Below are 12452 nucleotides of genomic sequence, written 5' to 3'. Positions count from 1 at the left end.
GGCAGAAAGAGAGGGATACAGAGGATCTGAAGTGGGCGCTGCACTGATAGCAGAGAGCCTGATGTGGGGCTCGAACTCACGAACCGTGAGATCACTACCTGAGCTGAAGTTGGACACTTAACCGACTGAGCTACCCAGGTGCTCCATAAACTGGGTTTTTTTTTTAATGTAGAGTCTTAAGAGCTTGGGCTTTTGATACATTCATACTCATCTTTCCTCTTGTTTTTACTACTGCTACTAATAGTAATAATGTAATTAATAATTATTATCACTATTTTTATTATAGCAGTAGCTAACATTGGTATAGCTTTTCATGTGTGCTTATTGGACCGTAAGAAAAGCCAGGTGACTTCTACAGGGTCACACATTGAATGGCGGGGCCCAGAAGAAACTGATGTCTCTGTGTGTCCAATATTCTATATGTTACAGCACAGATGTATTTTTAATGCTGAAAGGGGTCATATAGCGTAATTCCTCTGTTTAACAGATAATTAGTCCATTTAACCAAGAGCTATATCATTATGAGTGCTGTTAAACCTACCCCCACACTTTATCCCCACCCCCGCCTTTGCTTCAGTCCATTGAATAGCTAGGGGCTTGCCTTAGAGCTGAATTTGGAGTTCATGTGAGGATATGAGACATCAGGGAGGGAACTCATGGGTTGTGGAGGAAGAACCAGGCTGCAGGAGGCTGGACAAAGGGAGGGGCATGGTAGAAGAAAGTAGCCAGTGACTCTAGGGCCCTCTCTTTATCTGACTGTGAGTGGGTATCATTTGCTCTTTGGAGCACAGGCATAATCACACTAGCTGGCTGTGTCTGAGGATCTGTAGGACCTCATGTGTGTAGAAAGGTGTAACAGTTCCTTATTCGGCTCCACTAATGGATGATGAGATTCTTGAAGGCAGGGACTGTACATTACTCTGTGTGCCGAAGGTCAGCATAAGGCCTAGCAAACGGGCAGGGCATTGATATTTGTAACTTAGATCTGCCTTTGGGATACCAAACTATTTCTTGCCTAAAGCTCATTAAGAGTTTGAAGGTTTAGGATAACTAAAGTCAGAGGCTGGAACAGAAATGAAGATACTAAGCCTCCAGTTTCATCTAGAACTTTTGAAGTGGCCACGAGGTGCCAACCTCTCTAACATGGAATTCTGCAGTCTTCAGGACAGATGGAACAGGGTGCTGAATGACTTTTACCAACTAGCCCGTTTTCTACCAAATGGCCTCTTACAGTATTCTTCCAGACTTCCAAGTTTGAGTCTTGAAAGCCGCATGGATGGTCTCACTAAATGCTTTCTATTCCCCGCGTCTCTGTCAGCCTGACCAGGTTGTGGCCTGGTTGTGTGCACGATGGCCAGAATCAAAGGTTTTTTTAATGATTTTTAATTTATGGCATTTTTTGAATGTGTAAGTAAGAATAATCGAACTGTTCTGAACACCCTAATTCAAAAATCCAGGGTTATGTTGCAGGTAGACTCCCCACAGTCAATATCCTTCTTTTCCCTGTTGCATTGTAACAAGAAAGTCCCATTTCCTACAGATGAGTATTTAATTATGACACTATTAAAATGACTCCCCTTGCAAACTCACGGTATTCCTCAGTTAAGTGGGGATGACAAGGGAAGATTTATTTTGAGATTTGCCCCAAAGCAAGTTAATTTTCAGTATAAGTTAAAATGTTAGGCTGCCCTTTTTTCCCATTTAAAAATTTTTATTCTAGAATGCATTTCTGTGTACTTGTCACAAAAATGATTTTTCAAACATGAAGTTTGAATTGCATGTTTTCTTGAAATTCCTGAAGCACTCAGTTCATGGTTTGAAGACCAATGAAATGGAACTGTGAACTGAGACCCAAACAGGGCCACCATTTCTGTGAAATCATGGGGATTTTTTAAAAAAAAATACCACACAATAATCTGACACTTTTTTCAGCTTTCCCAGGTTTCAGTAATGTGAAATTTGTACAGTTCAGTCCTGGGACTTTGGAAGTACTGAACAAAGGCTACTGATTATTGTTAGTGATATTACTTTATACCTATTTTATTATCTTTCAATATTCCATGTTTAAAAAAAAAGTTCATGTCATTATACAGTGTTTGCAAAGGCTTGAGGGGAAAAGTGAATCCTGTACCAGGTGAAGGAACCCAAACTACAGTAGCCAAGCCAGTTCTTGGTTTCCAGAGGGAAGGTAGAGCCTGGAAACCACAGGAAGCAGATGGAAGATGCTGTACTCTCTGGCTGGACACCTTGGTTGACGGTTGCTCGTTTAGAGGGGGGTCTCTGCCACATGAATAAGTTTATTGGAATTTAATTTATGTACCACCATTTAAATGGGTGAATTGTAGGGTACATAAGTTAAATTAAATTACCAGTAAGCCCCAATTTTCTTTGGGGTGCTACACATAATGCCATAGCCTTTAATAAGAGGCTATGACATAGTTAAAAAAAATCCTAATATACCTGCACTCTGATCATTTTAGGCCCAATTTATTATTCTGGAGCAGTTTGCTCTATCAGTTTATCCCTGTTAGGTTCATAAATACATACTGCTGGAGAACAAATGCATATGTTTTACTTGATTGGTATTTTATATCTATTTTTATTAAAAATTTTTTTTAATGTTTATTTATTTTTGAGAGAGACAGAGACAGAAAGAGAGAATGAGCAGGGGAGGGAGACATAGAATCTAAAGCAGGCTCCAGGCTCTGAGCTGTCAGCACAGAGCCCGATGTGGGGCTTGAACTCATGAACTGCTGAATCATGACCTGAGCCGAAGTCGGACGCCTAACCAACTGAACCACCCAGGCACCCTGTTTTTATTTTTTTTAATGTTTATTTATTTATTTTGAAAGAGGGAACAAGTACAAGTGGGGGAGGGGCAGAGAGGGAGAGAGTGACTCACAAGCAGGCTCTGTGCTGACAGCTCCACATGGGGCTTGCTCTCCTGAACCGTGAGATCATAACCTGAGTCAAAATCAAGAGTTGGATACTCAACTGACTGAGCCACCCAGGTGCCCCATATCTGTTTTTAGATGGGCTGTGTTGTGCGGTGGCTAAGGCCATACGCTCTGAAAGCAAACTTCTGAGTTTGTATCTAGGTTTTTTTCAGTTGTTTGGTGTGAGGCCTTGAGCTAGTTACTTTTCACTGTTGTGCCTCAATTTTTCTTCTGTAAAATGGGGCCAATAGCTATACCCACCTTGCAAGGTTTTGATAAATAAAAAATGAGTAAGGTATTTGGAAAAGTGCTTGGTCTATCCGTAGTAAGTGCTGTTATAGGAGATATATTTTGTTCTGAATAGAAAATGTATATTCCTTGAATATACACCTATAGATTTTGGTTAATCTGTAGGTATATTCTAAAATGTTAAAGCCTATCAAAGTGATATACATTTTGGTAACATTAAATGTTACCTTCAGTTTTTTATTGGTATATGGTAACAGTAAATTGGTATATGTTTTTCTTCTTTATAACATATATGTCCAAGTAATGATCTTTAAGATACTTTTATATTTGGCTTAGATGTGTTATCCTTGCTCCTAAAAACGTAATTATTAAAAACATACTTTCTAAAGGTAGCCTTTCTGAAAAACAGACATTCTGAAAAGAAAGAAATTCAATTTTAGCTTTATAACATCTATCTGTAATATAAACTCTCAACAGGTGGACTGGTAATGGTTTTAATTACATTTGACTAAAGGGATTTATTGTTCAAATATATGCAGATTTTCTCTTGGATTTGTCAAGAGTTTTAATTCGTATATGACAAAAGAATAAAATGAGGTCAAATAGCATTTTTAATAAACATTGCTATGGAAGTAGATGCAAACCTTTTGTTTACATTTCTGTAGCTACAATCAACCTAAATTCAGCCAATGATAGCTGGTTTGGCAGCTTGAAGGACTCAATTCAGCATCAGCAAGGAGAAGCAGTTTGGGTGTCTGAAGGAAAGGTATGTGGCATAGATATTCTGCTATGAGGTGAGAGTCCACATTCTGAATCTTTTCTCAGGAGGGTAGTGAATGTAGTAAAACTATGCCCACTTGAAGTGATTCCAACATCTGTGCTAATCAGATTTGAAATTCTATAAATTCTCTGAAAACGTAATAAAATGAAGGGACTTTTCCAAGAAAAGCAGAATGTGATGTATGTGACCCTACATTCACTTCCCTTTTACTTTTAACGTAGTAACTAGTGTTGTATTCCAAGCACACTAATCAGAGCTTACAAGATCTTGTGCTGAGCTCCATCCACAGCTTACTAAGTACACGGGAAACTCAGCATGAGGGGGAAAGGTGAGGGTGAGAATCATGGAGAATATGGTTAAAAATTAATTTAAAAAGGGAAAGCTAGCTGAGTTGGAGTCATTTGCTTAGAAAGAAGATTGGCAGAGAATGTGTCCTAGGAATTTGAGTAGGTTGATTAGAGGGTGCTAGGAAGCTTGTGTAGGCTTCTAAAATTGGCTAGCTTCTCATCTATGCAGGTAGTTTGCCCACAGTTCTACTGCAGGGAGGAAGCAAAGAGATTATGTAATTTCCTGTGGTTCTAAGGAGCCTTTGGTGCTAGTATTCTGTAGTCCAGCTGAATCGAACCAGTTTGTGAGACGTCAGAGGTATGATTTTGTTGCGGAACCAATTAGATTGTTGAGTGCTAGTCTTGCCCTTAGGAAACTGCATGTTTAGTCAAGGTGTCTAGCATCTTCTGAGTGTTTATAGCCTGCTGAGGCTCCCTAGAACCTCTTTTGTGAGAACAGGTTGAACAGGACATAGCTTCCTTCCTCAAGGATTTGAGAATCGAGTGAATGAGTGGAGACATATGCAACACCGAGCAGTGTGCATTTATTACTAGGAGACAAGTATTAGCAGAAAAAGCTGGAAAGTAGCCAAATTCTGGAAGAAAAGTACAACAATCTGAGGAAGCACGGCTCAGTAATGGTAGAAAGGATGGATGGTAGTAAGGCTAGATAGGGTGGAGGGTTCCTAGTTTGAGTCCCTGCACAAAAAATTAACATAATAATCTAAAGCCAAGTGATTTCAAGAAGATAAAGATGACTTCCCTTTCTAGAACATGTCAGGTTTCAGTCACTTGGCTGTGCCCTTGGGAATTTTCTTGAGTCCCCACTCCCAGGAGCCATGTCGACCCCACTGACCCTCCGAAACAAATTCCTCTAGATGGAAGGGATGGATGATGACCCTGAAGACCGCATGTCCTACTTAACTGCCATGGGCGCGGACTATCTGAGTTGCGACAGCCGCCTCATCAGTGACTTTGAAGACACCGACGGCGAAGGAGGCGCCTACACTGACAATGAGCTGGATGAGCCAGCTGAGGAGCCACTGGTGTCTTCCATCACCCGCTCCTCGGAGCCGGTGCAGCATGAGGAGGTGAGGTGAGGCAGGCCACAGGCTGTGAGGCCATGGGCAGGAAAAAGAGGTTCTGCTGTTTCACTTGGATTCTTCTGGACAACTGTTTATTCAGGGTGCTGTAGAAGGTATTCCTAAGAGTTGGAACAGATGACTTCTAGGGAGTTTCTTATTCTAAGTCAGTGCCTGCATGATAGCATTTGTGGTCCATGGGAAAGCCGGACAGGAACTTAGCGCTGGGAGAGGTTGAGGGATCAGCACTCATCACACTGATGTTCTCAATCATGATGGATACACTGAACAATTTTATGTGCCAGCTGTCCAAATTACAAGTGGAACATTATTTTTTTATAAATACAATTTTGCTGTATTTACTTGTAACCTTTGATTAGGTCTCTCTGTACTTTTAGGTATCCTTGCTTTTTCTTACCCATCCTACCTTTAACCTTTCTAATCCTGCCAGAACTCCTGAGTGTTTCCCCATCAGTTTCCTTCTCTCTTGTATTTCAATTTCTAAATTGAGTTCATGGTCAAATATGTATCTGATCATGTGTACTGTGCATCCACTGGCCAGTGAATAGACAGCTTCTATGATCCTAGAAATCATGTCAACAGCACTGAGATCAATTAGTAGTTGCACCTCAGATACATTACGTCAATGTAGATGAGGTTATCCATATACTTGAATAGTTATTCTTGTCATCTCTTTAGCAAGTTAGCTCATTTTGGTAAATGATTTTATTTTTGATGAAATAAAACTACAAACAAACAAACAAAAATGTTGAAGGGGGATAAAACCTACCACGGCCAAAAAATTAGTATATACCAGTGGACAAGTTATAAAGAATAATTTAACTCCTGAATGTCTGCAGTTATAGATGTGCTAATGGTTAAAATATTAATAGCTATAAGTGACCAAAGAGATTTTAGACTTTAGGAAGACTTTGGGGGTGGGGGATTATTTTAAAGGAAGAGACTACACCAATGGATGTAACTAGTTTAAAAAAAGTATCTTAAGCATTTACTAATGGGAATATGCTGGTATCTGCCTTTTCAGTAAAGAAGCATTGGGTCAGTGTCTCAATTTATGCAAGTTATGAACCTCAACTTCTGAACTTTTGCAAACTGGCAGAACTCCAGCAAAGCAGATGAATGTTTTCTCTTCTTTGCTGGGATGTTCTTGTTGTGAATGAACCTTTATGTCTTGTAGAGCATAAGGAAACCCAGCCCAGAGCCACGAGCTCAGATGAGGAGGGCTGCTAGCAGAGATCAACTTAGGGACAGTAGCCCACCCCCAGCATTCAAGCCAGAACCACCCAAGGTATGTGGCTGGGAAGCCCACGTTGGGGAGGAAGAAGAAGCAGATACCCCGACAGCTTCCTGCATAGCCAGGAAAGAGCACACACCATAAGAAGGCATTGAATTATGTTTCCGACTCACACTTTCTGTTAAAATGTGTCTTTTGGTTTGTGGGTGAACCCCAAAATGAGGGAAGAGCAAAAAGAAGGAAAGGTAGTTTTAGGAGAACATACTGTTTTAAGATTGTTGTTATTTTATTTACTTATTCACTTATTCATGCATTCATTCATTTTTTATTAAAAAAACTTCCTTGTAGCAAGAATAAAAGTTTGACAAATAGTGAATGCCCAGAAGCACCAGTTTCAGAATCTGTTTTTCTTTTTGAGTTAGTTTTCTGCCCACAATTTAGATAAACCAGAAAGTCCCTATTGATAGTTTGCTGAAGAACACAATCACCACCACTGTTTATTATGCCTCTCATTATGAGGGCAGCTTAACTAACTAATTTATTTATTTATAGGTAGGTTTCACACCCAGCACAAAGCCCAATGCAGGGCTTGAACTCACAACCGTGAGGTTAAGACCTGAACTGGATCAAGAGTTAGATGCTTAACTGACTGAGCCACCTAGTGCCCCTCAGCTTAATTTATTTTTAAATTAATTTCTGAGAACAGAATCAGTGTAAGAACATACAGTGCATATCATATATTTTTACCCCTTTCTGAATCAAATCTATAAAAACAGGCTTTTTCTTTAGTATAACCCAATAAAACTTCTCCATTTAACTCAATACTTTAGATAGGAAAAAAGTAATCACTGATTGTGTGAGTTGTCAGAAATAGTGACCTCATAAAATATATCACTGAAAATGTACAAGCAGGCCTAGGATCGAAGTGTGAAGATGGAGTGGCCATTAGCATTGTTTGCTACCTTTCCCACTCCAACCTCCAGTCTCCTATGTGGCTGGACATGGGCCTCCCCTCTGGACTAGGGCATGCACCCTCAGGATCCCACTCTTCAATCCTGAACCCCCTTGACTTGTTGTGAGGCCTTCTCCAAGATACTGATCACTGATCTTAATCTCCTTTAGTACAAAAGTAGGTTTGCTCTGCCTCTACACTTGCAGGCCTCCCAGCCCTTCCCCAACACCCTCTTGGTTTCCTAGAGTTCTAAATACTCTTTTGTAGGAAGCAAGGTAGGGCTCAGGATGCCCACCCAGTGGCTGTTTGTCCTGTAGTATTTGATTCCTTGTCAGAATGGTATTTGTTGACCACCTCTGGAAACTGATTAGGAAATGGGAGTGTATTAAATCACTAATACAGATTTGAAAGTAAACTGAAAACCCAAGGTAAAAATGTGTTCATTGTTCTCTTCAGGCCAAAACCCAGAACAGAGAAGAATCCTTTGACTTCTCCAGATCCCATGAATATAAGTCAAACCCCTCAGCTGTTGCTGGTAATGAAATTCCTGGGGCATCTACCAAAGGTTATCCTCCTCCTGTTGCAGCAAAACCTGCCTTAGGAAAGTCTATACTGAAGCCCTCCACTCCTGTCCCTCCTCCAGAGAGTGAGGAGGTAGGAGAGGGCAGTGAGGAGCAAGATGGCACTCCCAAGTCTGTCCTGGGCAAAGTAAAAATATTTGAGAAGATGGATCACAAGGCAAGATTACAGAGAATGCAAGAGCTCCAAGAAGCACAGAATGCAAGGGTAATTATTTAAAAAAAAAAATTTTTTTTAATGTTTTATTTACTTTTGAGAGAGAGAAAGACAGAGTATGGGGGGGGGGGGTGGGGGGAGGCAGAGAGAGAGAGACACACACACACATACAGAATCTGAAGCAGGCTCCAGGCTCTGAGCTATCAGCAGAGAGCCCGAAGTGGGGCTTGAACTCATGAACTGTGAGATCATGACCTGAGCTGAAGCTGGACACCTAACCACCTGAGCCACCCAGGTGCCCCACAAGGGTAATTATTTTTAAACCCCTAGATCATCTTAGCATGTCAACAGCAAGAATGTTCAGTTTCATTTCATGTAATGATTTGAGTCCTTTTTCCACTGCCACCAACATGAAAGGAATGTTCACATGCATGATACCACAGGCACCTCCTGTGTGTATGTCATTTCCAGACTGCCAGCTATCACTGTAGCCCTTTTTCTTCTAATCAAGAAAGCCTAACAATACAGGTGAATAAGATTATGCTTTTCACACTTCAGAACTTTATATCAGGTTCTGGAATGGGGAAGTAGGACAAGACAATCAGTGCCTCTCTGAAGTTATTTTTCATTAAAACATTTGTTATATTTGTTCAGTAACTGAATTTTATTTTTTAAAAATATTTATTGATTTGCGAGAGATAGAGTGTGAGTGGGGGAAGTGCAGAGAGAGAGGGAGACAAAGGATCTGAAGCAGGTTCCAGGCTCTGCGATGACAGCAAAAAGCCTGACATGGCTGAACTGTGAGATTATGAACTGAACTGTGAGATTATGACCTGAGCTGAAGTTGGACGCTTAACCGACTGAGCCACCCAGGTGCCCCTTAGTAACTGAATTTTAATTTGCTCCCAGATTTACCATAGAAATCAAGGAAACCTTAGAAGCTAAAATTGAAAGCCCCATGGATTGTACTTTTAGATACTGTTTGAATTTTTGTGCCATATGCACATCTAACCTTTCAAAAGTTGAAGAAGAATTTAGGTAAGCATATTCTGCCTAGTGGATATGGGAGAGTTTTTTTTTAAGTCTGTCACAACAGCAGTAGTGCTTCTGAACATTTTTCTTATCCCCCCCCCCCCTTTTTATGTTTATTTATTTTGAGAGAGAGAGAGAGAGAGAGCGAGCGCTCAAGCAGGGGAGGGGCAGAGAGAGACAATCCCAAGCTGGCCCCGCACTGTCACTGTAGAGCCCAATGCAGGGCTTGATCTCATGAACCATGAGATTGTGACCCAAGCTAAAATCAAGTGTAGGATACTTAACCGACTGAGCCACCCAGGCACCCCATTTTTTTTTCCATTTCAACTATTTTTTTAATGTTTTTTATTTATTTTTGAGAGAGCGTGCGCGCATGAGCGGGGGAGGGACAGAGAGAGATGGAGACACAGAATCAGAAGCAGTCTCTGAGCTGTTAGCACAGAGCCCAACCTGTGCTTGAACTCAGAAAACCAAAAGATCATGAACTGAGCTAAAGTTGGACATTTAACCAACTAAGGCACCCAGGTGCCCCGTTTTTCAATTATTTTTATGCAATCATCACCACCATCCATCTCCAGGACTTTTGAATCTTCCCTAGCTGAAGCTTTGTACCCATTATACATCAACACCCTGTTACCCCTTCTCCTATCCCTGGTAATCACCATACTACTTTCTGTCTTCATGAATTTAACTACTTAGGAACCCCATATAAATGGAATCATACAGTATTTGTCCTTTTGTGACTGGCTTATTTCACTTAGGAAAATGTCCTCAAGGTTCATCCATGTTGTAGCATGTGTCAGAACTTAAACATTAGGCCATCATATACAACCATAAAAACTAGAGAGTTGCTTCTATTTTTCCTTTTCTACTAAAAATGGGATTGGAAAATGGGACCAGCAAGAATCCAGCAAGCCACCCAGCAGTCATTCATTCTTTCTTTTTTTGTTCTTTTTTCTCCCCCTTAATTCCCACAGATTGAAATTGCTCAGAAGCATCCTGATATCTATGCAGTTCCAATTAAAACACACAAGCCAGACCCTGGCCTGTCCCAGAATACAAGGTAAGGGCTGCTCAGCAGTATAGGTCTAAAAAGGGGGCTTGTCTAGGACTTGGACTCCTAAGAAAGAATTCTTCCCCACATTTCAATGTAACAAGGAGATTTTTTTTTTCCTGGTGAACTATTTACCTTACTTACTCAGCCAAGTTTAATTGTAAACATTATACAAAGTTTCATAGAAATTTTGCTTGTGTACTAACACCGACAAAATGTAATCACTGACACTTCAAAGTAGTCCCCTTTGACACACTGCAGGTTAATTGTATTAGGATAGCACATGAGCAAAATTCCTGGGGCTTAAACACTAATTGTTTTGTCACTAATATATTTTGGCTCTTAATCAAGCTCCTTAACTCCTTTGTATCACATAGCAAAGTCAGGCCACATATACTGAACTGTGGTCTGAAGGGAAGGTGACAATCAGTTGACCAGTGTTGGTAAGATGCTTTCTATTTAAAATGCTACATAAGCATTAGGAATTATGACAGTGTCTTCCTGTAGAGGCTTTATACTGGATCATTTCCTGCTTCCGAGAATAGAAAAAAAAAGTCACATTTTCTTGTGGCCATTCTGACTGGAAACTAGAGTCTGGTTTTACAGCAATAGAAAACTAGAGGCAAATTTCTTCTTTAACACTTGAACAGTGGTACAGCCAACCAGGTGGCCCCTGGCAACAAAAGGGGTTTGGTAGGGTACTTTGGCTTCCTCACTCACTGCCCAATAAGCCTTAACTGATTACTCCCCCACCATTAACCTGAAGTGGGGCCCAAAGTAACCCTGGTTAAACAGCACAGTGCGGCATTCGACTCCAAGTTTGTGATCTGTCTTGGATTCATGGCCGCACTTCAACGGGCAGAGGCCCTGGCTCAGCTTTGTGACGCATTTAACACTCTCACTTTGTTAGTTCTAGGCCACCTGAACCCCAGAAAGGTCCTTCCAGACTCTACCAGGACCCCAGGGGAAGTTATGGCAGTGACGTTGAGGAAGAAGAATATCGCCAGCAGCTGTCAGAACACTCAAAGCGCGGTTATTACGGCCAGCCTTCCCGGTATCGGGACACAGAATTATAGATGCCTGCAAATTGACTCTTTTGTCTCCCTGCTGCTCCACCTCAGAGCAGCGCTCCCCTTTGAGTCATGGGATGGTTCTTTCCAGGCAAAGTGCACTGTGGAGATAGAGGTGGGACCTGAGGTCCCATTTCCTCCTCATGGGGAGTACAGGGGACAGACAGTGCAAATTAAGAACTGAGGGCTCTGTTTGTGGAACTGGGTCTGGGGAGTTTATGGCTTTTTGCTCAGAATTAAGAGAAACGTAACAGTCTGATACTGTTAACTGCTTCAGTGGACCAAAATCTGTATCAATTCTGTTTGCGTATTTTTAACGTGTATATTAAGAAGTGATAACTATTTTCCCTCATTAATAGCTGCCTTCAAGGACTGTTTCAATGAGAGATGGAATGTGAAAAAGGAATTAAAATATTTCCGGACTCAAACTAAACTCAAAGAAATATTTTATTACATCTCTAAGTGCCTTTGATGAGAAGTGTCTTAAATTTTCTTCCTTTGGAGCGTTATGCAAAGCCATAATGGACTAAAACACTGACTACAGTTTCATACCAGCTTAACAGCTATGGTTTTCTCTGCACTGTGTCATCTTTTCAAGGCATTTGTCTTTGTAATATTTTCCATAAATTCTGACTGTATATATGGTAGCTATACCTGGTGGTTTGGCTACCAGTGCTAAATAGTTTGAAGACCAAGATACTGGTATAGAAATTTTTTGTTTGTTTAAAACCATGTGCTCCACGAAAGCAGGTAATTGGAAAAACCACATTTCCAAAAATGTGTGTATTGACAACAGTTTTATAATTTAATAAAAAGGAGGCTATTGCAACCAATAATTTGCTTTGTGGTAGATTTCTACACTAGTTCTTGTTTCTAAAGGCAACTTTTATTTCAATTAGTGATCATGAAATGAGATCACACTCGCTGCTAAACATGAAAATAAAGATCCATATGAAAAAGAAAATGAAAACTACCCAAAA

At 40.6% G+C, this 12452-nt stretch overlaps 1 protein-coding gene across 5 annotated transcripts in view; it reads left to right on the top strand.

The window, feature by feature from the left end:
- Positions 1–12308, top strand: part of TJP2 (tight junction protein 2) — a 125782-nt gene extending 113474 nt beyond the window's left edge. For 3 of the 5 annotated variants that reach the window (XM_053205295.1, XM_015083981.3, XM_015083980.3), the window contains exons 18-23: positions 3851–3951; positions 5171–5383; positions 6573–6683; positions 8038–8367; positions 10326–10411; positions 11313–12308. In XM_053205295.1, the coding sequence (XP_053061270.1) occupies positions 3851–3951; positions 5171–5383; positions 6573–6683; positions 8038–8367; positions 10326–10411; positions 11313–11478 (1007 nt within the window). In that variant the 3' untranslated portion in view covers positions 11479–12308. The remainder of the gene's footprint in view (positions 1–3850; positions 3952–5170; positions 5384–6572; positions 6684–8037; positions 8368–10325; positions 10412–11312) is intronic. The other 2 variants (XM_053205296.1, XM_015083983.3) reach the window with 1 other exon arrangement.
- The last annotated feature ends 144 nt before the right edge of the window (positions 12309–12452 follow it).

This window comes from Acinonyx jubatus, chromosome D4 (assembly GCF_027475565.1).
Source record: "Acinonyx jubatus isolate Ajub_Pintada_27869175 chromosome D4, VMU_Ajub_asm_v1.0, whole genome shotgun sequence".
NCBI classification, from domain to species: Eukaryota; Metazoa; Chordata; class Mammalia; order Carnivora; family Felidae; genus Acinonyx; species Acinonyx jubatus.
The sequence above is the reverse complement of the archived record's forward strand: the minus strand, read 5'-3'. Positions and strand labels throughout refer to the sequence as shown.